This window comes from Coregonus lavaretus, assembly GCF_964263955.1.
Source record: "Coregonus lavaretus genome assembly, chromosome: 4".
Lineage (NCBI taxonomy): Eukaryota > Metazoa > Chordata > Actinopteri > Salmoniformes > Salmonidae > Coregonus > Coregonus lavaretus.
In genome coordinates this window covers 46,095,720-46,123,101 of record NC_139991.1, presented here as the reverse complement: position 1 = coordinate 46,123,101, position 27,382 = coordinate 46,095,720, and the positions used below count along the sequence as shown (strand labels likewise).

General features: G+C 44.2%; 1 protein-coding gene across 1 annotated transcript in view; it reads left to right on the top strand.

Annotated features, from left to right (window-relative positions):
• Positions 1 to 3,726, top strand: part of LOC311127292 (leucine-rich repeat transmembrane neuronal protein 4-like) — a 123,987-nt gene extending 120,261 nt beyond the window's left edge. The window contains exon 3 of the mRNA XM_084159102.1: positions 552 to 3,726. Coding sequence (XP_084015228.1) covers positions 552 to 860 — 309 coding nt within the window. The 3' untranslated portion in view covers positions 861 to 3,726. The remainder of the gene's footprint in view (positions 1 to 551) is intronic.
• The last annotated feature ends 23,656 nt before the right edge of the window (positions 3,727 to 27,382 follow it).

Below are 27,382 nucleotides of genomic sequence, written 5' to 3'. Positions count from 1 at the left end.
TAATTTTGCAGGAATGCTCATCTTATCTGTTTTTAACTATAGAAAAGATTTCTGAACAATCTGAGATGGTGGGTGTCATGGCTTGCTGAAATGACATGGAACGATAAATGACTGTGATATGTGGTTGTTCCACCTAGCTATCTTAAGATGAATGCACTAACTGTAAGTCGCTCTGGATAAGAGAGCCTGCTAAATGACTCAAATGTAAATGAACGACTCATTTAGGGAATTGATACACATTATTATTGTTTTCTGACAAACAAATCACTGTTTGACAAAAGTCTTTGTTTGAATTGTAGATATTATTATAATTTTTGATGATTATTTGTTCCCAATTGTTTGTTGATATCTAGAGGGCTCAGAGCTCTCAACAAAAGATAGAAGCATTTGAGATTGACATCTCTAATGTATTTTTCTGTCTTTTTTTCTCTCTGCCCCTCCTCTCCCTCTCCCACCTAATTTCTCCCACATTCTCTCTCTCTCCCTCTGCCATTCTCAATCCCTGCATCATCCTCCCTCTCTGTCCCTCCCGCCCACCCTCCTCTAAACAGGCCCCGCACCAGATGGGCGCCCTAACATACTACCGGTACGAGCAGCCTATCGTGGACTACTGCCAGGCCCATCAGCCCCTGCGGCTCAACATGGGCTACGAGGGCCCCCCGCAGGGCCTGGAGGAGCTGGGGCCACGCGAGAGGGCCACCATACAGACTGTAGCGCTGCCCACTGTGCCCTCTACTGCCACCATTGGGGTGAGGGCCAGGCCCCGCTCACCGCCCTCTATCCTCAGAGTCCCGTCCGAGGGCCCCGGTGGCCCCTTCCCTCCCCCAGAGCGCACCACCACGCTCACCTTTGGACGCTAACAGCTGGAGTGAGAAGGCTGTCATTTGAGGCAGGGTAGGGATGCCACAGATCCACCATGACTCTTGAATAGAGGGCGATGGAGGGGGGTGGTTCTTTGGGGCCTTTTTTAGCACATTGGCATGGGAAGCCACAAGGGGGCAGAGGTGAGGAGAGGAAACAAAAAAAAAACAATTTAAAAACATGGCTAGAGGCCTTTGGCATCTGGCACCCGGAATGTGATCATTATGAAGGCTGATGCATCCTGGGAGTTCTGCTATCATCTCTCTTTATTTCTCCAAACACTTCAAAGTGGCCTTCCTGCTCCCCTCCTCCTGGCTCTTGGGAAACTTGAAACGTGATGCAACATGCATGACACGTTAACATTAACATCACTTTGGTTACAGCTCTGGCCCATACAGCGACAGCATTGTAGGGTGCCTGCACCAAGAAATGGATAATGACAGTTCTCTCATGCTGTGTTAGGAGTGAAAAAGGAATGTGCAATAAACAAGGTTTCTGGAGGAAAATGAAATGAGGGAGATATAAAGAAAGACAGCAACATCATGATACAAAATAATGTTTACCAGAGCTCAAAGGCTTGCTGTTATTCCCATTAAAATTGCCAGTCAGCGGTCATAATGCTATCTAATGGGAATCATTATTTCATTAAAATGAGCTAATTTTCTAAACAGGAGAATGTCATGGTGAGGGAAAAGATGTTGAGCATTGTATGGTTTCCATGGAGGTCACAGTCTCATGCTGAGTTCTATTCATGTGCTCATGTCATACCAAAGATTTGTTGTTTTAGATGTACATAATAGCATTTGTTTTCTTTATACTTTTTGTTTCTGAAAACATCAAAACTGGTACACATTAAATACATGCTTTGGATGGTTTACTTTTTATAAATGTACGTCTGCCACCTGTATAACGATATGTACAACCAAACCACATGATATAGTCTACACAGGCTGCCGAGGCCTGTGTCTGTAAATGGTTGCGGAGCCTACTCAGTTTGCCAAGTTGTCATTACAAAAATATCATTTGTTGTAGTCCGATCTATAGGAAAAATATAGGAAGCATGTGTAATGGCTTGTCAAGATTTGGCAGCTGGCTGGAGTTGGCCCACCATGTATTATACTCTCTATGATCTGGGGAATTCATGGGTTGATATCTATCTCATTAAATCCTTTAAAATGGAATAGCTGGAGGTGAAGAATTAAGGCCTTTTAAATGCCAATGCTTTGTGATGCTCAGTTTGATCAAATGGTGCAAAGCAGTTAACAAGTAGGTCTGTAGGTCCTTCGAAGGTTGAATCTCTTACCACCTGTAAAAGCCTAGCAAGCCATTTTACATATTTGATTTCTCAAAACAACGCTTGATTTTCTTGTAACTGTAACTGTTTGTGAGGTGACCGGTAGATTGGTATGCTGGTGGGTTGGTGATGCACTGCTCCTGTGCTGCCCTCTCCTCTCTACTCCCTCAGAGACAGTGCAGACACAGAGCCCAGTGCCTCATGGGGGCTTGTTGGACTGGCTGACACTTTGATGTTCCTTTGACCTCCAGATGAACTCACTGACTGGTGGACTGCCACTGGGGATGGATATTGCCTGTTAACAACACAGCCATTTGCCAGCTAGTGTGCCTGACAGTGTTCGGACTCTAACCAGATGAATGTGGACACTCTCTCTGTCACCCATGGCCACTATTGGACATCCTTTACCATTGATTGATGGACTTGATGATGGACTTGAACATTTGTTGTGGTTGCTTTCAACCGGTATCCCCCACCCCCCTTACTCCCCATGTCCAAATAACAACATGCTATGGTAATTTTTGTATTTGGTCAAGTTCATCACCCTGGAGTCTGGATAATTGTCTGTGGTCATCACTGGCCTGCCACAGGAGAAGGTAAGGGCCAGGATATGGACGGGGGAGGGAGGGGGGGTGTGTATCCTTTTGTGATGTTTCTCGACCTGGGAGCAAAAGTGACACTTTTTGAGATGATCAAAGATGTCAAGAAATTCTATAAAATACTAAATCAAAAGGACAAAATCCATCTGGATTTATGTATCTTGTAAATAGAGAAAAAAGTTACATATTTCGCTTCTTCTGAAACACAAACTGCTTGTGGCCAGAAGAGGAGCCTTATCCACGAGCCAGTGTAAGGAAGGGAGTCTGTAAAGAAGATGGCTTTGGGAGGGAGGTGATGATTCCCACCATATGCTCTGTCCTCCTTGTTTTAATGATGAATATTTTTCTAACTGCTCCCACCTCCCTCCACCATGTCACCATTCCTGTAGAGATAGTCTATCACTGAGGTTATTACTCATTTCTCAGAGTGACACCCCCTACCAGAACCACACATGACAGGGAATTTGGAAGCCCTAACATAATGATTTGAAGTGTCTGGTCTGTAGTAGAGTATTTTTCATAGCAAGCTTCCAAATGGCCGCTGTTACTATTATTGTTATTATTATTACTATATTCTCACCCCCATTTTCTTTGTATAAGTCATTTTCAATAATCTTGATATAGTATGTTCTTTCTACACAAGTTGATATTTTGAAAAGGTTTTTGTTGTGCCATGATAACTTTATTTTCATTTAATAATTTACCAACCCCTAAGCAAACACAGAAATAATGCTCTTATAATGATATCATGATGTACAAATGTTTTCAGATATGCCCCACATATTACATGAAAACTGTCGGTTTACTCAAAATGGTTTCTGACTACAGTGCTGGTTCGAGTTTAAATTGTAATAAATGTTGTGCAAATGTCTTTACAAATGGGACATCTCACTCTCAGTTATATCAATGTCTTGTCTTGTCTTGCTTTTTAAACCTCCCCTGCCCCCTGCCACCTCCCTGGCCTGAATCTCATGTCTGCCTTTGGTGACTTTGGTGAACCTGTTGTATAACATTCTAATTCTGTCCGCATGCTGACTATTGCGGAAACCACGTCCTGATATGAGGGTGTGCACTGAACTAGAAACAGAAAGTATGGAGCTAGAATCTTTCCTGTCTGACATGCCCTAGAACCACAAGCACGTGTTTCCACACACACACACACACACACTGGTCACTTTGGTTTCTCCCAAGCAAGCTGTTCACTGACCCCTCCATAGCCCTTCCTCTCCAGAGTAGATTGCTCTAGTCCCATGGGCCCTCCAGTCTCCATGCAGTCTGTATGCACATTGCAGAGAGAGATGCTTTTGTTGGACGAGGTTATACCCCAGAGAGAGGCTTTCCTCTTCTTTCTACAGTATATCCTGCTAATAGGTTTCTAGACCATTCTTCATTATTTAGTTTCTTCATTAATATGTTTCCTTGAGCAGTAATCTCTTAACAGCAGTCCGACAACTGCCAAAACGATTTCACCCCAATATGTAATTGGAAGTTGAAATGGACTCACTGTGATCACAATTAAATGAGTGGCTAATAAGTATTGGTTTACCATTATTTACATCCATGATAAGCACTGATAAGGCCATTGGAATAAAATGTCCCTGCTGTCTTGCATTAACTAGTCTTTTGGCCCATTTTTCTAATGCCATACTCTATGGTGGCTTTCAGCACAGGGGATGCATGCAAATTATGCATGTTTGAGCTGAACTTAAGGAACATCTGCACTAGCCCAGCAACGCCGACAGGCTTTGTTTTTCCTCTGCTTTGTTTGTTTTGGGTTCTGTTTCCCCCTCTACCCCAACCCTCCGAGTTTGGGCTCAAATCCCTGCTGGGAACAGATTTTGCTGAAGGGGGGGGCTGAATGAAGGTCTGAAGTGTTGCAAGGAAGCCTTTCATATTCCTTGTTTATGCACAGAGGAATGGCTAAATGCAAATCGCTAGGAGGAATGGGGATGGGGAAGACAGAGAAAAGGGAAAAAAATAATAGAAATGAAATTAAGGAAAGGGGTAAGAACAAGGCGATTGTACTGTATTTGGTTAATAACCTCTTAAGGGTAAGACCCTTTTTTTCAATTTTCACCTAAAATTACATACCCAAATCTAACTGCCTGTAGCTCAGGACCTGAAGCAAGGATATGCACATTCTTGATACCATTTGAAAGGAAACACTTTGAGGTTTGTGGAAATGTGCAATTAATGTAGGAGAATATAACACATTAGATCTGGTAAAAGATAATACAAACAAAAAAACACTTAAAATTATTTTTTAAATGCAAGAGAAAGGCCACAATATAATATTGCGGTTTAGGCCACTAGATTTACATTTTACATTTTAGTCATTTAGCAGACGCTCTTATCCAGAGCGACTTACAGTTAATGCATACATTATTTCTTTTTTCATACCCCCTGTGGGAATCGAACCCACAACCCTGGCGTTGCAAACGCCATGCTCTATCAACTGAGCTACATCCCTGCCGGCCATTCCCTCCCCTACCCTGGACGACGCTGGGCCAATTGCGCGCCGCCCCATTGGTCTCCCAGTCGCGGCCGGCTATGACAGAGCGATGCAGTGCCAGCTGTGCCACTAGAGATCCTGGTTCGAATGCAGGCTCTGTCATAGTGTTTGTGCAAAGTGTGTGTGCAAAGTGTGTGTGCAAAGTTTCAGATTGATCCAGTGAAGCATTGCAATACTGGACTATTTTGTATCAAGTCTGCCCAAATGTGCCGAATTGGTCAATTGATACATTTTCAAGTACATAACTATAGAGAACATACAAAAATGATATGGTAATACAAAATGTAAGTTTCCACACTCCCAGGAATGTCATACATGATGGATCATTAGCTTATACACTAACTTTCACACATCTAGATGGCCGGGCGGGGTGGGAGTGGAGCCAGAGACAGCAGGGGTTCAAACTGTAGAAACAGTTCCTACATTTGAATATAAAAATGGATTTTATCAAACAAAACTATGCTACATTTAATCTCTGGGACCCTTAGTATGACAAATCAGAGCAAGATTACTGAATGTAAGTACATTATTTACCTTCAGAGGTGAATGTATCAAACCAGTTGCCATGATAAGTTTTTTGTTGTTGTGCACTCTCCTCAAACAATAGCAATATTTTTTCACTGTAATAGCTACTGTAAATTGGACAGTGCAGTTAGATTAACAATAATTTAAGCTTTCTTCCCATATAAGACATGTCTATGACCTGGAAAGTTTGCTGTTACTTACAACAGTCATGCTAATCACATTAGCACACGTTAGCTCAACCGTCCTGTATACGAGACACCGATCCCGTAGAGGTTAAAACAAAGGTTCTGCGTCCCATGCACACAAGGGGATGCTATCCTAACACCTTGCTACACATCTACAGTAAGCACGTAGGAGGCGTTACACAGACACCTGCCTATTTCCTAAATCCTCCTTCCACACCTTGGCTGTGTGTAGTCTTATCACGCCTGGTGCACATGGCTGAGGATGCAGTGAGCGGTCTCATCATTGTACTCTGCAACTTCCCCACAGGGCCTACCATCTGCTGCTGATGTACCGTGGCTTTTGTTGCCCAGGCTCTGTCACTGCTGGTGCACACCAAGTTTGTGGTGTCTTAAACCTGGCCCTTATAACTCACCATGGCTCTGGGCTCTGCAGCACCTCAGCCTCCCTGCCATCAACACAACACATCCCCCCCTCCAGTTCACCTGAGGCCAACCACAGAGCTTCAATGGCTTCTAAGTCATTACCTGATCAATAGATTTGAAAAATGTATTCCCAGCCAGATCTATCTCTGAGTCTCACACTGGGATGTTAGACAGTTACAGTATAGGGCCTCTGTAGGGCCCAGAGCATTTAGAGACCTGAGGTATACAGGAAAGTAGGAGGAGCTCTTATATCCCAGTAATTCCCCTGAATCAATGTCCAATTACTGATGTTCAGGCCAGTCTTTTTACATCCCCGTTGATTGCTATTATTCCATACTGTTACACATTAGCTGGAAGTCTTTAACCGTAACCCCTATTGTCTTGACCCTGGTTTATAACCATTGCTTACGCCAAAGGGCAGAGTAAAATCTAAGCATAACCATTAACCTCTGTCAGAGAAACAGGCGTTATTTTGGTCTGACAAAGCATGTTTACAACCCTAATTGGATTTCTGTGAACAGAAAACAAGGAACACTACTTTCATATAGGCTCCATGTTACTGCCACAGTCAATGTAGAGATGTGAACGTACAGTACAGTAAAACTGACAGAAAACAATATTATCATAATATTTGTCTCCTTGCCTGCTCCAAGCTTCTCCACACTCTCTCCTCCCACCAATATCCTCTTGTTCTTTCCATGATATTTCCATGGGATTTCCTGCTTTTCCCTCTCATCCATCTCCTATGGAGGCATTGATTTCTGTGGGATGTAAATATGCGCTGCACTGTTTTCTTCTGTAGTTGGTTTGTTGTTGTTTTGGTTTTTATATTTTATTTTTATGTACTCAGACCTAAAGCGGTTTTGTGGAGACCTGGTCCAAACCCAAAATATGGCTCCTCATTGAGTATATTATTGTCAGAAAATGTTTTGTAAAATTTTTGATGACGAAATCAAAAATAAAGAAATTTAAAGATTTAAAATGTTGTTCCTCTGTGTTCTAGTTGTTGATACCTTACCCTAAAAAACCAATTATGGTCTCTGAATAGTATTGTGCCATACAGTAGCTCAACATGTGTTGTATATGTAGGTAAACATATTCTGAGACAGCAGAAAAACTCATTTCAGGAAAGCAATTAGGAAATATCAACGACAAATATTAAAACTGATTATGTGAGGAAAAAAATAAGCACATTTTCATAAATACTAAGCTTAGTCTCTCATTTCTGTAATCCCTTCAGACATAATGTACTGTCAGTGAGGGACCTTTGCCTGCTTGAGAGGCCTGTCAGTTCATATACACACGTCAACATATCAGCATGTTGGAGGAATACGGCAGCACTGTTAACAGTCCAGCTTGTGGTTACTTTCATGGCAAGAGACATAACATCTTTTGCCTCTCAATCAAATGATCATACACCCTCAGAGGATATTTCTTTCACGCAAAAGCAGTTCAGGCAATATCATCAGAACGAAGACATAACCATGTAAACAGGTGTTAGTCATACATTGGTAACACTTTCAAACAACTCATGGCTCCTTATAACAGCCTACAACAAACTCTACAAGGTCTCGAAAGCGTTCCACAGGGAAGATGGCCCATGTTGACTCCAATGCTTCCCACAGTTGTGTCGAGTTGGCTGGAAGTCCTTTGGGCAGTGGACCATTCTTGATACACACAGGAGCATGTTGAGCATGAAAAACCCACAAATCGGTGCTCCTGGCACCTACAGTACTACCACACCACATTCAAAGGCACTTAAATATTTTGTCTTGCCCATTTACCATCTGAATGGCACACATACACAATCCATGTTTCAATTGTCTCAAGGCTTACAAATCCTTCTTTAACCTGTCTCCTCCCATTCATCTACACTGATTGAAGTGGATTTAACAAGTGACATCAATAAGGAATCATAGCGTTTACCTGGATTCACCTTGTCAGTCTATGTCATGGAAAGAGCAGGTGTTCTTAATGTTTTGTATACTCAGTGTATGTAGGCCTACTTACAGTACAATTATTTTCAAGTTACCATGATATGTTTTCAAATGATGCACCAGTCTGTTTGCCCTTAAAATATCCACACAAACTAATCAAAATGCTTTTCATACAAACAGATTTATTTCAGATTATGTTTTGAGGTGTATGCCTGATCATAATGAAACCATGCTCAGGCCATGGCCTCCAAAACAAAGAAGTCAGATAATTCCTAGCACTGCACAGCCTTTGTAAACCCCAAAGCATAAAAGGGTATTGTGCAGCTGCCCGCCAGGTCAGCCTCTCTTACCTGACTGCACACAGCTCCCTAATTTTAATCTGGAGCAAATGGCACACAGTTTGTGGCTGATTGGTCAGATGCCTCCTCTGTAGTCCGACAGTGATTTTCTCCTGACCTTTACCACTGTGTGATGCTGCCCATGGTTTCATTCATTGAGAGGCAAAAAACAAGAGGAGGAGGAGGAGAAAGAGAAAAGTGCTGGGTTGGGAGTCGAGTGGTTGGGGATGCTCTCTTGAATACATGGTGATTTATTATGTTGTCCAAGTATTACAAAGCTGGCAATGCAGTCAATTATTCTGTTGCAGCATGGTAACATCTGGTAAAGTAAAGGATTTTATGTGCAGGGAGAGAGGAATCTATTTTACATGTCGTTGTTCTCAGAGGACCTGATGAGCCCACCATCTCAGTACAGTCTGAACCTCATGTTTTAGGAGCTGAATTCCCCAGAACAACCCCATACTATTACCCTACTAGAGCAATAGAAGACGGGCTCATCTCCCTGTTCCTTTTGGCAGATTCCTTTCACTGACCCTATGTTCACACACACACAAACGAATGCATCGGAGATAGGCCACCGGGGCCATTTACTTCCAGCTCAACATTTAATATTACAGTGTTCAGTGTTTTTTTATTGTCTCGTTTCTCTCCGGATGTTTACCAAATGCAAATGGATATTGTAATTGCCTTAGAGGATTCTCAGTGGTAAATAATACAGGATTGCGGTATGCTTACCAGTATGAACTCATACTGCAGTACATAATGGATTACAGACTCAGGAGGTAAGAGCAAACAGCCATGATGATGTTAAGGGAGAATATGGTGAGATTGCAAAAAAACATCTCATGCAAACCAATAAAATGTAATGGACTGTGTAGAACTGAAAAATATAAATAGATTTAATACTAACAACCCCAATGTCAATAGCAATTATTTTTGTTGACACTATACTGTAAGTGCACTCACCATGGAATTCACATTTTACATACAGTAAAATGTGGCATATTATTAGGCCTAGATTCAATCAGATCTGCCTTAACCCGTGATAACCGACAACTGCGCAGCATATAATTGTTTTTGTTTAGCGTTGTTCGAGGTGTAACTGCGTTGGGGCTGTCAATTCAGCAAGCGGCTCCCTACGTTATACCTATTGGGGACATTGCCATTGGATGCACAGAGTCGCATTAGTGGAAATCCCATGCAAGTTTGAATACTGGAATGTGTGTTGTAATCTACACCTCGATTAGGCTGATAAAAATCCTTATTATTTTGTTTAATTATATTACATTTGAGTGTCATTATTTCCATATAGCCTACACTTTCTTGTTCTAAACTTCTAACGCGGGTGAGACGGGTGTCACGCTCGTCGGGAACAGAGGAGGACCAAGGCGCAGCGTTGCAGGCAAACAAACTCTTTATTTAGCCATATATTGACAAAATAAACAAAACGATAACGTGACAGTTCACGGTCTAACACAAACCAACTAGAAACACAACACAAATCTACACACCCTGGCTCAACATAACAGTGTCCCCAGAGCCAGGGCGTGACAGTACCCCCCCCTAAAGGCGCGGACTCCGACCGCGTCAACCAAACACCACAGGGGAGGGACCGGGTGGGCACTCCGCCTAGGCGGCGGATCCGGCTCCGGGCCTGATCCCCGCTCCCTCTCCAACCCCCCAAAGTACCCCTGGTCCGGTCTGGCCCCGCTGGCCGGAGCTGGACTGCACACTGGTGGAGCGGATTGCTCTAGCTCCGGTGTGAAGCATCTGACCGGTGCCGGACCAGGCACCGGTGGAAGAGGCACGGGACGTGCCGGACTGACGACGCACACCACTGGCTTGGTGTGGGGAGCAGGAGCGGACCAGACCGGGCTGTCGACGCGCACCATTGGCTTGGTGTGGGGAACAGGCACGGGCCGTGCCGGACTGACGACGCACACCACTGGCTTGGTGTGGGGAGCAGGAGCGGACCGGACCGGGCTGGCGACGCACACCACTGGCTTGGTGTGGGGAACAGGCACGGGCCGTGCCGGACTGACGACGCACACCACTGGCTTGGTGTGGGGAGCAGGAGCGGACCGGACCGGGCTGGCGACGCACACCACTGGCTTGGTGTGGGGAACAGGCACGGGCCGTGCCGGACTGACGACGCACACCACTGGCTTGGTGTGGGGAGCAGGAGCGGACCGGACCGGGCTGGCGACGCACACCACTGGCTTGGTGTGGGGAACAGGCATGGGCCGTGCCGGACTGACGACGCACACCACTGGCTTGGTGTGGGGAGCAGGAGCGGGCCGGACCGGGCTGGCGACGCGCACCATAGGCTCGGTGCGGGGAGCAGGAACAGGCCGGGCCGGGCTGGCGACGCGCAACATAGGCTCGGTGCGGGGAGCAGGAACAGGCCGGGCCGGGCTGGGGACACACACCACTGGCCCTATGCAGGGATCAGGAACGGGCCGGACCGGACTGGTAACACACCCCAGTACCTCTCGCCGTGCCTCTACACCTTCCTTCCCCTCTTCGACCAGTGGCCCCCGTAACCTGGCGGCCTCCTCTGCCAACCCGCTGGGCTGCTCTGTCGTGGTCTCCTGCTGCCCCGTCGTCCACGGCGTTAGCCCCGCCCTAAAATCTTTATGGGCTTCACTCCTACCCGTGGACCAGGTCTCCATACTTTTTGCCAGCCTTTCGCCCTTCTGCTTCCACGTCAAGCCCCTCTCTTCCTCACATGGCTTGACCCAGTCGAGGAGGCGAAGGAGATCCGCTAGAGATCTCTCAGGCGATGGCTCCTGGACTTGCTGCTTGGTCCAGTCTTGGTGGGATCTTCTGTCACGCTCGTCGGGAACAGAGGAGGACCAAGGCGCAGCGTTGCAGTTAAACATACTCTTTATTTAGCGATATATTGACAAAATAAACAAAACGATAACGTGACAGTTCACGGTCTAACACAAACCAACTAGAAACACAACACAAATCTACACACCCTGGCTCAACATAACAGTGTCCCCAGAGCCAGGGCGTGACAGTGGGTGTGGCTTCATGACAATGACCACAAGAGCAGCCGCTCACCAATTTGACAGCTCCAGCTCAGTTACACCTCTGACATAGCCTAAACAAAAATGATTCTATGCTATGCAGTTTCTGGTTATCGTGGGTTAAGGCAGATCTGATTAAATCTAGCCCCTAATTAAATCTGTCACACCCTGGCTCTGGGGACTCTATATGTTGAGCCAGGGTGTGTAGATTATATGTGTTTGTGTTCTGTGTTTTAGTTCCATGTGTTCTATTTCTATGTTGGCCAGTGTGGTTCTCAATCAGAGGCAACGAGTGTCAGCTGTGGCTGGTTGTCTCTGATTGGGAACCACATTTAAACAGGCTGTTTTCCCACAGTTGTTGTGGGATCTTGTTCCTTTTGGTTTGTTCCGTGTTGGTTGTTTAACCTAGGACGTCATGTTATCGTTTATTGTTTTGTTCGTGTTATCACTTTGGAAAATAAAGTATGTTTGCCTTCAACGCTGCGCCTTGGTCTACTCCGTTCAACGATCGTGACAGAAGATCCCACCATACCAGGACCAAGCAGTGTGTCCAGGAGCAGGCGGCCTGGACATGGGAGGAAGCGCCGGGAAAGGAGCTGGAGAGGTTGGCGATGGCCCAGGTGGGCAAATTGTGGTCCTGGGAGGACATGCTCGGGGGAAAAGGGCCATGGGCTAAGGTTAAGGCCCTAGCGAGAGAGGAGCAACGGCGTCAACAGTGTCGTCGTCGGACGGACGAGAGGCACCCCCAATACATTTTTAGGGGGGGGCACACGGCATGGGCGACGGGGCAGCAGGAGGCTGCCACAGGGCGTATTGGGAGATTAGGAGAGGAGGCCACCGGGTTTGGGGGGCCAGAAGGCAGGTTGGCGGAGCCTGGATGGAGAGCAGAGCCAACTCCCCGTACTCAAGCATGGCAGCATGAGGCTGGGCAGGTTCCAGGGTATGCGGAGCTGCGTACTGTGCCACGAGTGGTCCGGCATAGTCCGGTACGTCCTGTGCGAGCACCCCGCACGTGTCGTGTGGCGAGTGTGCCGGCTCAGCGCTCGTGGCCTCCAGTGCCTCTCCTCGGTCCCGGATATCCTGCGCCAGTGTCACGTGCTGTTATGCCAGTACGGGTACACAACCCTGTACGTCCTGTGCTGATGCCTCACACAGAGTGTGTGAAGGTAGGCATTCAGCCAGGACGGGTTGTGGCAGCTCTTCACTCCAGGCCTCCTATCCGTCTCCACAGCCCGGCCCGGCCTGTTCCTGCTCCTCGCACCAAGCCTCCGGTGCGCGTCGCCAGCCCAGCCCGGCCTGTTCCTGCCCCTCGCACCAAGCCTACGGTGCGCGTCGCCAGCCCGGCCCGGCCTGTTCCTGCCCCTCGCACCAAGCCTACGGTGCGCGTCGCCAGCCCGGCCCGGCCTGTTCCTGCCCTTCGCACCAAGCCTACGGTGCGCGTCGCCAGCCCGGCCCGGCCTGTTCCTGCTCCTCGCACCAAGCTAACGGTGCGTGTCGCCAGCCCAGCCCGGCCTGTTCCTGCCCCTCGCACCAAGCCTATGGTGTGCGTCGCCAGCCCAGCCCGGCCTGTTCCTGCCACTCGCACCAAGCCTAAGGTGTGCGTCGCCAGCCCGGCCCGGCCTGTTCCTGCCACTCGCACCAAGCCTACGGGGCGCGTCACCAGCCCGGCCCGGCCTGTTCCTGCCACTCGCACCAAGCCTACGGTGTGCGTCGCCAGTCCGGCCCGGCCTGTTCCTGCCACTCGCACCAAGCCTACGGGGCGCGTCGCCAGCCCGGCCCGGCCTGTTCCTGCCACTCGCACCAAGCCTACGGTGTGCGTCGCCAGCCCGGCCCGGCCTGTTCCTGCCACTCGCACCAAGCCTACGGTGCGCGGCGCCAGCCCGGCCCGGCCTGTTCCTGCCACTCGCACCAAGCCTACGGTGTGCGTCACCAGCCCGGCCGGGCCTGTTCCTGCCACTCGCACCAAGCCTACGGTGCGCGTCGCCAGCCCGGCCCGGCCTGTTCCTGCCACTCGCACCAAGCCAGGGGTGCGAGTCGTCAGCCCAGTAAGGCCCGTTCCTGCTCCACGCACCAAGCCAGGGGTGCGAGTCGTCAGCCCGGTAAGGCCCGTTCCTGCTCCACGCACCAAGCCAGGGGTGCGCATCGTCAGCCCGGTCCGGCCCGTTCCGGCTCCACGCACCAAGCCAGGGGTGTGCATCGTCAGCCCGGTCCGGCCCGTTGCTGCTCCACGCACCAAGCCAGGGGTGCGCATTGTCAGCCCGGTCCGGCCCGTTCCTGCTCCACGCACCAAGCCAGGGGTGCGCATCGTCAGCCCGGTCCGGCCCGTTGCTGCTCCACGCACCAAGCCAGGGGTGCGCATCGTCAGCCCGGTCCGGCCCGTTCCTGCTCCACGCACCAAGCCAGGGAGCGCGTCGTCAGTCCGGCACAACCCGTGCCTGGGTCACCGGTGCCTGGTCAGGTACCGGTCAGCTGCTCCACACCGGAGCTTAAGCAATCCGCTCCTACGATGTCCAGTCCAGCTCCAGCCAGCGGGGCCAGACCGGACCAGGGGCGCTACGGGGGGATTATTGGAGGGTGGTGGGCAAGCCCGGAGCCGGAACCGCCTCCGAGGAGGAATGCCCACCCAGCCCTCCCCTGTTTGGTTTATGTTGAGGCGCGGTCGCAGTCCGCGCCTTTGGGGGGGGGGTACTGTCACACCCTGGCTCTGGGGACTCTATATGTTGAGCCAGGGTGTGTAGATTCTATGTGTTTGTGTTCTGTGTTTTAGTTCTATGTGTTCTATTTCTATGTTGGCCAGTGTGGTTCTCAATCAGAGGCAACGAGTGTCAGCTGTGGCTGGTTGTCTCTGATTGGGAACCACATTTAAACAGGCTGTTTTCCCACAGTTGTTGTGGGATCTTGTTCCGTTTGGTTTGTTCCGTGTTGGTTGTTTAACCTAGGATGTCACGTTATCGTTTATTGTTTTGTTCGTGTTATCACTTTTTAAAATAAAGTATGTTTGCCTTCAACGCTGCGCCTTGGTCTATTCCGTTCAACGATCGTGACAAAATCAAAACACATGATGAGAGGCAGTGTGAATTAAATAAATAGAAAGCAGGCAGAAGGAAACCCTGGTTGGTAACGTTAGTCTTGCAAGTGTATTTCTCATCTTATATCAACATATCCAAACGCCATGTCAGCTCGATTTTGTTTTATCTTCCCTTGCTATTTTATGTCTAAAAAAATTGCATTTAGTTGGGGTAATGACAGGCGCCTTGCCCCCAGCCAACAGCAACAGAGCACTGCAGAAAGCTTAGACAAGCCACTAATTTATCAGCATAATAGGGCAAATTTATCAAGGCAAATTGGTCTCTGCAGGGCATGGATTTGAGCTGGCAGGGGTCTAATGGTTGAAGGGGGGGAAATAATAATCAAGGCGGCGAGAGATGACCACAGAAGAGGAGGGAGCCATAACCTTCAACCTCCAGCTACTGCGTAGCTGGGAGAGAGAAGGATTATGGGAGATGCAGGGAAGCAGCGTTTTGTACCCGGGTATTATTTGGCTTTGGTCCCTTGGAGGAGAGCAGGTGGCACAGTTAGAAGATTCATTTATATATGTTTGATCTTTGCCTTTGAGGAAAGGGATTGAAGCCCTATGGATAAAATGTAGTGTATATAGGGCCATGGGTTTGCTGTAAATCATTATGGTAAGTAGCTATCAGTGGTGGAAAAAGTACCCAATTTTCATACTTGAGTAAAAGTAAATATACCTTAATAGAAAATGACTCAAGAAAATGTGAAAGTCACCCAGTAAAATCCTACTTGAGTAAAAGTCTAAAAGTATTTGGTTTTAAATATACTTAAGTATCAAAATTAAATGTAAAAGTATAAATCATTTCAAATTCCTTATATTAAGCAAACCAGACGGCACCATTTTCTTTTTTTTTCTTTTTTACGGCTAGCTAGGGACACACTCCAACACTCAGACATCATTTACAGATAGCCAGGGGGCACGCTCCAACACTCAGACATCATTTACAAACCAAGCATGTGTTTAGTGATTCCACCAGATCAGAGACAGTAGGGATGACCAGGGATGTTCTCTTGATAAGTGTATGAATTAGACCATTTTCCATTCAAAATGTAACGAGTACTTTTGGGTGTCAAGGGAAATGTATGGAGTAAAAAATACATCATTTTCTTTAGGAATGTAGTGATGTAAAAGTTGTCAGAAATATAAATAGTAAAGTAAATTAAAAACGACTTAAGTAGTACTTTCAAGTATTTGTACTTAAGTACTTTACACCACTGGTAGCTATAGGATTATTCCAAATGTAACAAGACATTGAGGGCTTTATTTTAACAAATCTAACGCAATGGTAAATCTTAGCACTGGCGGTAGCATTATATGTCCAGTGGTGTGTCAAAAATATTGTAACTATTTTTACAGCGGGAATTATGGGCACAGTAGCTGGCGGTGGTGCAGAGGGCTGTGTTTTTGATGAATAAACAAGTTGTAGGTGTGTTGACCCCTCACTGGCAAATCGAACATGCTCCATGGCTAAATATGTGGTTGCTTCAAGTTGTGTATTTACAGTCTTTTATGTATTGTGTTGTTATCAATTCCATTTCGAATGTTAGTCCTTTATAGCCTAATTTGTTAAATAGCGTACAGAAACAAATTAACAAAATGTAAGCCAATCCCATATTTGCCGTCCACATTATTCTAAGTAATTGCATGGCTTTAATATGGAAATATATTGTTAAACATAGCATTCACACTGATATAGGCCTACTATAAAATGCTTTATGTCTGAGCCTGATCATGCCAAAAGTTGTCAAAAAGCAAGATTATATTCACTATTGACATGACCTAAAAAGACAGTGAATAATTCAAATCAAGTTAGAATAAAACGAAACAACAACTTGTTTTAAATATGATACATTTAAATACAGTTAGAGGCACCATAATTGCTCCCTGTGGGAATATAATATTAGGCCTAAAACAACATAGACTATGGAGGGTTTACACATATCTAAACTTTTCACACGAGCTGGAAATATATCCAATATAAAGAGAATGTCCACTCACCGTTGTAATGCTCCCAAATATAATGTTTTATAAACATAATGGATCCATCTTACAGAGGCTACATCACCGCTACTTTTAATGTAATCTCAACTGCAATCAAGGTCATTTGGTTGTGTTATTAGATGAAGCACAGTGACACATTCAGATAAACTCCACCCAAAATCTATATTTTGGTATTTCAAGATATATAACTTTCAAAATCCAGAAATACAATCGGTATGATGCTTTTGCATCATATGACGCTGCGTTTTGCATCATATGATGCAAAATGCATCATACCGGCTGGATTTCTGAATTTTGAAAGTTATATTTCAACAATGGACTCAGTTTCCTTTAAATTGTTGTATAAATACAAAATATCTAACATTGTATTCCCTTTTGAACTTTGCTGTGTTTTTAAACGGTTGAAAGCGCCTTGATAACAGATTTAGATGACAACTAAACCCATGTTTTTCCATTGGAATTTAGTTGCGCTTTTAGATGGTTGAAAGTGTAGTGATAACACATTGGGAATTCAATAAACTTAGGTCTGTCTTTTTGAGTGGGTGAATAAAGGCTGAAATCTCATTGATCAACGTCTGAAACCAAAATCTCCCAAAAGTTGAAATGACTTTTGTGCCCAGTGGGAACTTTTCACAGAAGCTGGACAAAAAATCATTTCCAATATAAATAAAAAAGGAGGAATGTCTGTTGACTGTTTTGCTGATCATGATATGTTAATCAAACATTGGTGATGTAGCCTAAGGCTACTGTGTATGCCTCTGCTGGCAAAATCGATGCCATATAACCTAATGAGTTACTGCAAAGACCAGCTTTTGGTCTGTCTTCAATATCCCTAGTTGCACTGACTGAAACTGGCAATATTGGCACACGTTTTTAAGGACACACCTCAAATATTTCCACCTCTCCCACCTCAGTGCAAGCGAGCTGATGTTAGACAGGTAAATTACCAATCCCGGCACAAAGGTTGGAAAAAAGAAGTGCGCTGGTTTTTACAAGTCGAAATTGCCAACGAGTTTGCATTTGTCACTTAACACCAGTCGAAAATAGAGCCCTGAGTTACAGAGAAGCATATTTTCAACCATCCTGTAGATATACTTTGACCATTAAATTCCTTCAAAGATAACTACCGGTATGTAATAATGTTTGCTTTTTTGATATCCTTCCTCTCAGACACATCTTCCATCTCTAACTTGTGGTAATCTGTAAGGTCAAGGAGTCCAAACCCTTTAAGGTCAGGGAGTCCAAACCCTTTAGTCCCCAATCTGTTTTAGCCAGAGAGCCCAACAGTACTCCTCCTTGGCAACAACAACAACAAAACAGGAAAAAAGTTTGTTCTATATGCAGTGTGAGAAACAGATATTACACAGGAAAAAATGATGTTCTGCCTTTCGCCTTTGAGAATGTGTGGCATGTTATTTTTAGTTGGCTCTTGTTTGCATCAAGGCGGCTGTCTTCTAAAGAGATGCATCACACCACAGCGATGAGAGCAACAGGCATAAACCAGCGCCTGTCACTCTGTCATTTGTGTATTTGCAAGACTGATGGGTCGTTCCATGAAATGACTCCGTTTTGTGTCCCTTTGATATTTTAAGTAGAAATTGTGCACCAATTTTTTATTTTAAAAACCTGTTATATTAAATGAAGTGCCCAAATATAGAGAACAACTCTGTTACATGAACTGAACTCTCATTTTAATATGGTGAAATTACTCATAAAAAAACATAAAGAAACATTGAACATCAAATAGTAAAATCATAGTGTAAAAGCAGGTGAGCTGGTTCTACTCTTTTTGGCAATTTTCTGGTGTTTTGTGGTGGAACACTGTGCGGGTCGAGCATAACACGTCTATCCTGTTACCCATAGATAGACAGGCTAGAAATGTTTTAACAATTGAAATGTTTTGGTGAATCTTACATTCAATTGAACCTTCCTGTTGCACACAACAAGCTTCCATTCCTGCTGTCACAAGGGGATTTATGGCTGATTTAAGATTAAATCATCAACCCTGTTACAATCAACCATGTTACTTTATTTGGCACTTTATATGCACTTACTATAGTAATTTTGTTATTTAACCTGCTGAGATGTGGAAACATGTTTTTATTAAGTTGAACATGTTCTCTTTATGACAGAATGTTAAAATTACGTGAAATTAAAAAAGTTACACTTCTGAAAAGGGACTCATTTCGTGGAATGACCCCAATAGAGCATCCTCCTGAGGCATGGCTTGTCCTAGGCTATGCTTAGCTACACTGAGCTCCCAATCTATTTGTCCTGTTTAAAAACCACATACAGTCTTAGAACAATATTTAATAGCATAAACTCAACATATGCCTGGTCATAGAAAACAGGTATTACACTTGTATCTAGGTTTATTGTATTGCTAGAGAAACGATATCATGTAGTGGAGCACAGAATAGCTTGAGTAGTTCTTCGGCATCTCTGAATACATTTTGTGAATAATTTATACTAGTATTTTAACTGAGGCAAAAACTCCCTTAGCCCTCCCGTTGTCCTAGGGTCAAAATGACCCGCCACTGTGTTGAACCAACTTTATTTAATTTTTATATTTTTTGGATCATTTGTGAGAAGGAGGCAGTGATACTTTCTTTAAAGTCTCACTGCCTCCTTCTCACAAATGATCCCCAAAATATAAAAATTAAATAAAGTTGGTTCAACACAGTGGCGGGTCATTTTGACCCTAGGACAACGGGAGGGTTAAAGGAGCAACGGAGGAACCCAACAGAGATCCAAATCCATAATACCCTCTCTTGTATATCACTCCTGCTAGCTCCATGAAAGAGCACAGAATGTGATGCTCTGCTGCTAGCACACTGTTCCTTAACCTCTTAAGGATCTGACCCTTTTTTTCAATTTTCGCCTAAAATGACATACCCAAATTTAACTGCCTGTAGCTCAGGACCTGAAGCAAGGATATGTATATTATTGATAACATTTGAAAGGAAACACTTTGAAGTTTGTGGAAATGTGAAATTAATGTAGGAGAATATAACACATTAGATCTGGTAAAAGATAATACAAACAAAAAAACATGCGTTTTCTACAATTTTTTTGGTTCCATCATCTTTGAAATGCAACACCACAATATAATATTGCAGTTTAGGTGCAATTTAGAATTTGTTCACTAAATGACAGCAGTGTGTTTGCAAAGTTTCAGATTGATCCAGTGAAGCATTGCAATACTGGACTATTTTGTATGAATGTGCCGAATTGGTCAATTGATAAATGTTTAAGTACATACTGTAACTATAGGGAACATACAAAAATTATATGGTAATACAAAATGTAAGTTTACACACTGCCAGGAATGTCATACATGATGGATCATTAGCTTATACACTAACTTTCACACATCTAGATGGCCGGGTGGGGTGAGTGTGGCGCCAGAGACAGCAGGGTTTCAAACTGTAGAACCCAGTTCCTACATTTGAATATCAAACAAAACTATGCTACATTTTATCTTTGGGACCCTTTGGATGACAAATCAGAGCAAGATTACTGAATGTACACTACCGTTCAAAAGTTTGGGGTCACATAGAAATATCCTTGTTTTCGAAAGAAAAGCAAATTTTTTGTCCATTGAAATAACATCAAATTGATCAGAAATACAATGTAGACATTGTTAATGTTGTAAATGGCTATTGTAGCTGGAAATGGCAGATTTTTTATGGAATATCTACATAGGTGTACAGAGGCCCATTATCAGCAACCATCAGTCCTGTGTTCCAATGGCACGTTGTGTTTGCTAATCCAAGTTTATCCTTTTAAAAGGATAATTGATCATTAGAAAAGCATTTTGCAATTATGTTAGCACAGCCGAAAACTGTTGTGCTGACTAAAGAAGCAATAAAACTGGCCTTCTTGAGACTAGTTGAGTATCTGGAGCATCAGCAATTGTGCGTTCGATTACAGGCTCAAAATGGCCAGAAACAAATAACTTTCTTCTGAAACTCGTCAGTCTATTCTTGTTCTGAGAAATGAAGGCTACTCTATGCAAGAAATCACCAAGAAACTGAAGATCTCGTACAACGCTGTGTACTACTCCCTTCACAGAACAGCGCAAACTGGCTCTAACCAGAATAGAAAGAGGAGTGGGAGGCCACGGTGCACAACTGAGCAAGAGGACAAATACATTAGTGGAGTGTCTAGTTTGAGAACAGGAGCCTTACAGGTCCTCAACTGGCAGCTTCATTTAATAGTACCCGCAAAACACCAGTCTCAACATCAACAGTGAAGAGGCGACTGCGGGATGCTGACCTTCTAGGCAGAGTTGCAAAGAAAAAGCCATACCTCAGACTGGCCAATAAAAAGAAAAGATTAAGATGGGCAGTCTGAGATATGGCTTGTTCTTTGCAACTCTGCCTAGAAGGTCAGCATCCCGCAGTTGCCTCTTCACTGTTGATGTATTACGCAACTAAATGAGGTAAGTCTGAATACCAAATACTGAGAAGTGCGTAGGAATGACGTGCGTGGGAAAGGTGTACATTTCCTAAGTCTGAATCAGTCCCTTAACCTCTACAGGATTGGTGTCCCGTATACAGGACGGTTAAGCTAACGTGCGCTAATGTGATTAGCATGACTGTTGTAAGTAACAGCAAACCTTCCAGGACATAGACATGTATTATATGGGCAGAAAGCTTAAATTCTTGTTAATCTAACTGCACTGTCCAATTTACAGTAGCTATTACAGTGAAAAAATAAAATGCCATTGTTTGTGGAGAGTGCACAACAACAAAAAACTTATCAAGGCAGCTGTGAAGGTAAATAATGTACTTACATTCAGTAATCTTGCTCTTATTTGTCATCCTAAGAGTCCTAAAGATAAAAGGTAGCATAGTTTTGTTTGATAAAATCCATTTTTATATTCAAATGTAGGAAATGGGTTCTACAGTTTGAACCCCTGCTGTCTCTGGCTCCACACCATCTAGATGTGTGAAAGTTAGTGTATAAGCTAATGATCCATAATGTGTGACATTCCTGGGAGTGTGTAAACTTACATTTTGTATTACCAAATCATTTTTGTATTGTGTCTATAGTTATGTACTTGAAAATGTATCAATTGACTTTGCACACACACTGTGGCCATCTAGTAGCCAAAATCTAAATTGCTCCTAAACTGCAATATTATATAGTGGCCTTTCTCTTGACGGAACAAAAAAAACAAAAAAATGCATGTTTTTTTTGTTTGTATTATCTTTTACCAGCTCTAATGTGTTATATTCTCCTACATTAATTTCACATTTCCACAAACTTCTAAGTGTTTCCTTTCAAATGCTTCAGGTCCTGAGCTACATGCAGTTAAATATGGGTATGTCATTTTAGGTGAAAATTGAAAAAAAGGATCTGATCCTTAAGAGGTTAACTGGAATGATAATGTAGGCTATACCAACTGAGGGGAACTAACAGTAAATTGGCAGTTTAATATGTGTTGTTATTAAGCCAACTGACGGTCAGTACTGATAGTGGCTAATATTTAACATGATAGAAATAGGAAACAGAGAAAGTCCTGGTAGATGCTTTTTCCACTTGGAACCGGTAGGTTGGCTAGACCTTATTCATGGTTTCCTAGAGTGTAAAGGTGGTGGAATTATTAGTTAATTAATACAGTACCTTGCAAAAGTATTCATCCCCCTTGGCATTTTTTCTATTTTTCATCGGCAGGGACTGCAACCAATTACCTTCAGAAGTCACATAATTAGTTAAATAAAGTCCACCTGTGTGCAATCTAAGTGTCACATGATCTGTCACATGATCTCAGTACATATACACCTGTTCTGAAAGGCCCCAGAGTCTGCAACACCACTAAGCAAGGGGCACCACCTAGCAAGAGGCACCATGAAGACCAAGGAGCACTCCAATCAGGTCAGGGACAAAGTTGCGGAGAAGTACAGATCAGGGTTGGGTTATAAACAAATATCAGACACTTTGAACATCCCACGGAGCACCATTAAATCCATTATTAAAACATGGAAATAATATGGCACCACAGCAAACCTGCAAAGAGAGGGCCGCCCACCAAAACTCACGGACCAGGCAAGGAGGGCACTTGCCATTAATCAGAGAGGCAACAAAGAGACCAAAGATAACCCTGAAGGAGCTGCAAAGTTCCACAGCGGAGATTAGAGTATCTGTCCATAGGACCACTTTAAGCCTTACTCTCCACAGAGCTGGGCTTTACGGAAGAGTGGCCAGAAAAAAGCAATTGCTTAAAGAAAAAAATAAGCAAACACGTTTGGTGTTCGCCAAAAGGTATGTGGGAGACTCCCCAAACATATGGAAGAAGGTACTCTGGTCAGATGAGACTAAAATTGAGCTTTTTAGAGATCAAGGAAAACGCTATGTCTGGCGCAAACCCAACACCTCTCATCACCCCGAGAACGCCATCCCCATATTGAAGCATGATGGTGGCAGCATCATGCTGTGCGGATGTTTTTCATCTGCAGGGACTGGGAAACTGGTCAGAATTGAAGGAATGATGGATGGTGCTAAATACAGGGAAACTCTTGAGGGAAACCTGTTTCAGTCTTCCAGAGATTTGAGACTGGGACGGAGGTTCACCTTGCAGCAGGACAATGACCCTAAACATACTGCTAAAGCAACACTCGAGTGGTTTAAGGGAAAACATTTAAATGTCTTGGAATGGCCTAGTCAAAGCCCAGACCTCAATCCAATTGAGAATCTATGGTATGACTTAAAGATTGCTGTACACCAGCGGAACCCATCCAACTTGAAGGAGCTGGAGCAGTTTTGCCTTGAAGAATGGGCAAAAATCCCAGTGGCTAGATGTGCCAAGCTTATAGAGACATACCCCAGGAGATTTGCAGCTGTAACTGCTGCAAAAGGTGGCTCTACAAAGTATTGACTTGGGGGGGGGGGGGGTGAATAGTTATGCACGCTCAAGTTTTCAGTTTTCAGTTTTCAGTTATTTCTTGTTTGTTTCACAATAAAAAATATTTTGCATCTTCAAAGTGGTAGGCATGTTATGTGAATCAAATGATACAAAGCCCCCAAAAATCAATTTTATTTCCAGGTTGTAAGGCAACAAAATACAAAAAATGCCAAGGGGGGGGGTGAATACTTTCGCAAGCCACTGTATTCGATCTCCACCCCAAACGAATAGTTGGTGAATAGCATGTAATTTGCATAATCATGTATTTACTTTGATGTAGCCAAGCAGACATCAAGCTTTTACTTACCAGCTTTCCCAAGGTTTCCCTAGGTATGTTCAAAGAAATCTGCCTGCCTAGTACCTATACGGTGCTATAACACTAACTCACTGAAGGAAAAGACAATCGCAGAGAGAGCCTGTGAAGGTGAGTATTAAAATGTGGATTCTCTACTTCTTTACAAAGAGCTAAGAAAAAATGTCTCAAGCAAACCTTGATGCTTCTTTGGCAACAACCACATCAGTGCCAACATTTAATGAAAAGCTTTTTAAGTTGTAACAGCCTTGCTCACAAACAATACAGCAACAAACTGGTTCAATGTAGAATACAATGTAGAAAACACAATTTGCTCATTTTATTTACGTTTTAAAGACGGTTAAACAGAATATATTAGTAGAATGTGTTACAGGAGGGGGTCGCAGTTCCGGAGCGATCCACTAGGTGTCCTCCTCCGACAACCTTAAGCACCTCCTCACTTTACAGTCTGGACTAATCATGATCCTATTGGTGTCACCTTTGTCTACCTGTTCACCTGTGTATTTATGCCCTCACTTCCCTGTGTTCCCTTGCTCAGTCTTCTCTGCTAGTTTCTCTATGCCCAGCAGTACTAATCAGTGTCTGATCGGAGACGTATGTACAGGTACTTGAGATGTGTTCTCACAGTTTCTTTATTTGTTTCAGTCGTAGTTAGTATTTCCTATTTTGGCTGTCAGCCTGTTTTTGGAGACTTATTTGCCCCGCCTTTCTTTTATCGTCATAAGTCCGTTATTTTGTATCCTGGCTTCGGGACCACCAGTAAAGATCCTTGTTTCACCATCTCTGCTTACTGCCTACTGTCTATCCTGCACCTGGGTCACACCTCACACCAACACTTACAGAAGGAGCCTGTAACAACAGACATTCTAGCATATCCATCTTGTTTTACATAATTTCCTATTCTAGTTTTGTCTCTGGGTAGCAGCAAAAACACTCAGACAGAGTATAGAGTAAATTAGATATCTGACAGTTTGAATATTAGGTCTTGTCAAAAATACATAGCTGTGCTTAAATAAGTGCTGTGATGAGTCATTGTCGGCCAGAAGGTTGTCTTGGCCACTGCAAAGAGAAGTGAGAAAATGTGTTTGTGTGACAGGGAGTGGAGCAAGACTAAAACACCCAGCTCATATAGCTTACGTTGATTTCCAACATCAGTCTCTAGAGCAGGGGTAGGCAACTAGATTCAGCCATGGCACGATTTTTGTTGGAGCGGATGGTCAGGGGGCTGGAATATAATTATAATAACTTGTACACTGCAAGTTGACCACAACTTAGCCCAAAAAGAGATTGTATTATAAAATAACAATCATTTTATACCTTGATTACATTGCGACACGATCACAGATGTCTCTTTTTTTATCCGTGGGAATAATTGTTGAACAGATGAATTCATTGATGGTGATTTTAGTCTTTTTTTTTATTTTATTTTAAATTTTTTATAAAATACTGTGAATATATTATAATACACACAAAGCTAAATGGACATCAAACCAGGCTCCAGTTCCAAACCAATGTTTTTATCATATTGTTGTGCATATCTCTGTTTGTTGTAGGTGTAGGTGTCTTCTGAAGGAGAGATAGAGAGGATGAATTCCAGGCACGAGATACCTGACTCCACCCTCCACCCAATTGCGGGATCAGTGTCTTAATTACTGCCTGTAATCAGCCAGCGGAATTACTGCTCTTCTCGCTCATTACCTGAAGTGCTAGTCACAATAGACTTCCCATGGCAGCAACTGCTATGGCTATGCCAAATGAAAGCTAAGTAAATTTCCGTCGATGGGGAAAATTCAACTGTAACTTGAAACAGCCCAGCATGAGGGGAAAGAGAGGGAGATGAGAGGTAGCTAGAGCGAAATAAACAAATTACCAAATTGCTTAGAGATGAAGCTGACACAAATAATTTAGAAGCACTGTGGATGTGTCCTGTCTGTTTACGTTTCAGGAGTGACAGTTGTGTTTCTCCATCAGTAGAGGCCTGAGGCTAGGAAAGAGATGTGTAGGCTACAAACACTTACCACCTGAGGTGGAGTGAACACAGGTTGGCGTGTGGGGTTAAGGGCATGCCTCTCTGGTGCCTAGTTTCTTGATGTAGAACAGGCTGCTGACCACAGGCAACCTCACAGGCTATAGAAGCCATTAGAAGGTGCTGTAGTCGTGACCATTTGTGTTAGAGTAACCGCTTGTGTCAGAGCTTGCTACCCCACCAGCCTGTTGCCGTGGGCCTATTATCCGCCTTAGCAACAGAGAACACTCATCCAGGACACGGTGCCACCACAACCGCAACCACCGCCACCGTGCCAAGCCACACAGTTAATCCTTAAGAGTCGATTGACGCACCCGTGCCACCACATCCGCCTATGTTAGCCTTCCGCATATGCGGTGGAAAGTGGCAGAGCTACAGCGTTGTTTGTCAGGCCAGGAGACATCCAGAAAATCGGTCTTCTCACAAAAACGTCTGTAGTGTCCAAATGGCCATTAGTTTGGCCTACAAACTACTATGACCACTCTATGAAAAAATTAGATACGATGGTGTTCTCCGTTTTGCTCTACGACCCCCACGGGACTCAACTGAAGTCGGCACCTCTGTATATAGCGTCCGAACTGTTTGGGCTACAAACTAACATGACCCTTTTCCAACGGCTTACACATTTAGGGGTTAATTACCCTCTCTTTGTTGCCATGGCACCTAAATGAAATATCCAACCAACTGTATTCAGTCACTAACATTCATCCTCCTTCACTTCCATCAAGAAATCAAACAGTCAAACATTTGTCTTTTCTTGTCAACATTTACTGGCATCACAACATGAATTACAGCAATTCTAAAACAGGCAGTATGTCGTCCTTTTGACGATCTATTACTTGTCAGTGGGAGAAAAGAAAAAGCCCAGCAATCTACAGTTTGGAAACATGAAATAGATGTCTTTGATTGTTGTAGGAGCAGTACTGTGTGCACACAAAGCCCTTCTTGTGATTCTTTTGGTAAACAAGTGCGTAGACTATATTAGGCTCCTAGCACTGTTTCATTTACTGTGAACATAGCTGTTTGAGCACAAAATAATAGATACATTTTACAAATTGAAGTGCAAGAGGATGAATGAAAATGTTACCATTATTTTTCAATGAAATTTCAGATGCAAGACCAAAAGCAATTAACGTCTCATTTTAAGTGCTGCACAAAACCAACTTTTTCCCATGAACAAAATATTTCCCCATCCTCTCCCACACGACTCACATTGAATTTGCAATTCAAAGTCATACAGTGGAGTGAGAAAAACACCTGAACAAACGTTACCTTCAGCGGTCAGGTAGACATACAGAGGCCCTAGAGACATAGCTAAGGGCCAACTTGTGTTTTTCCCTCTTTAACATG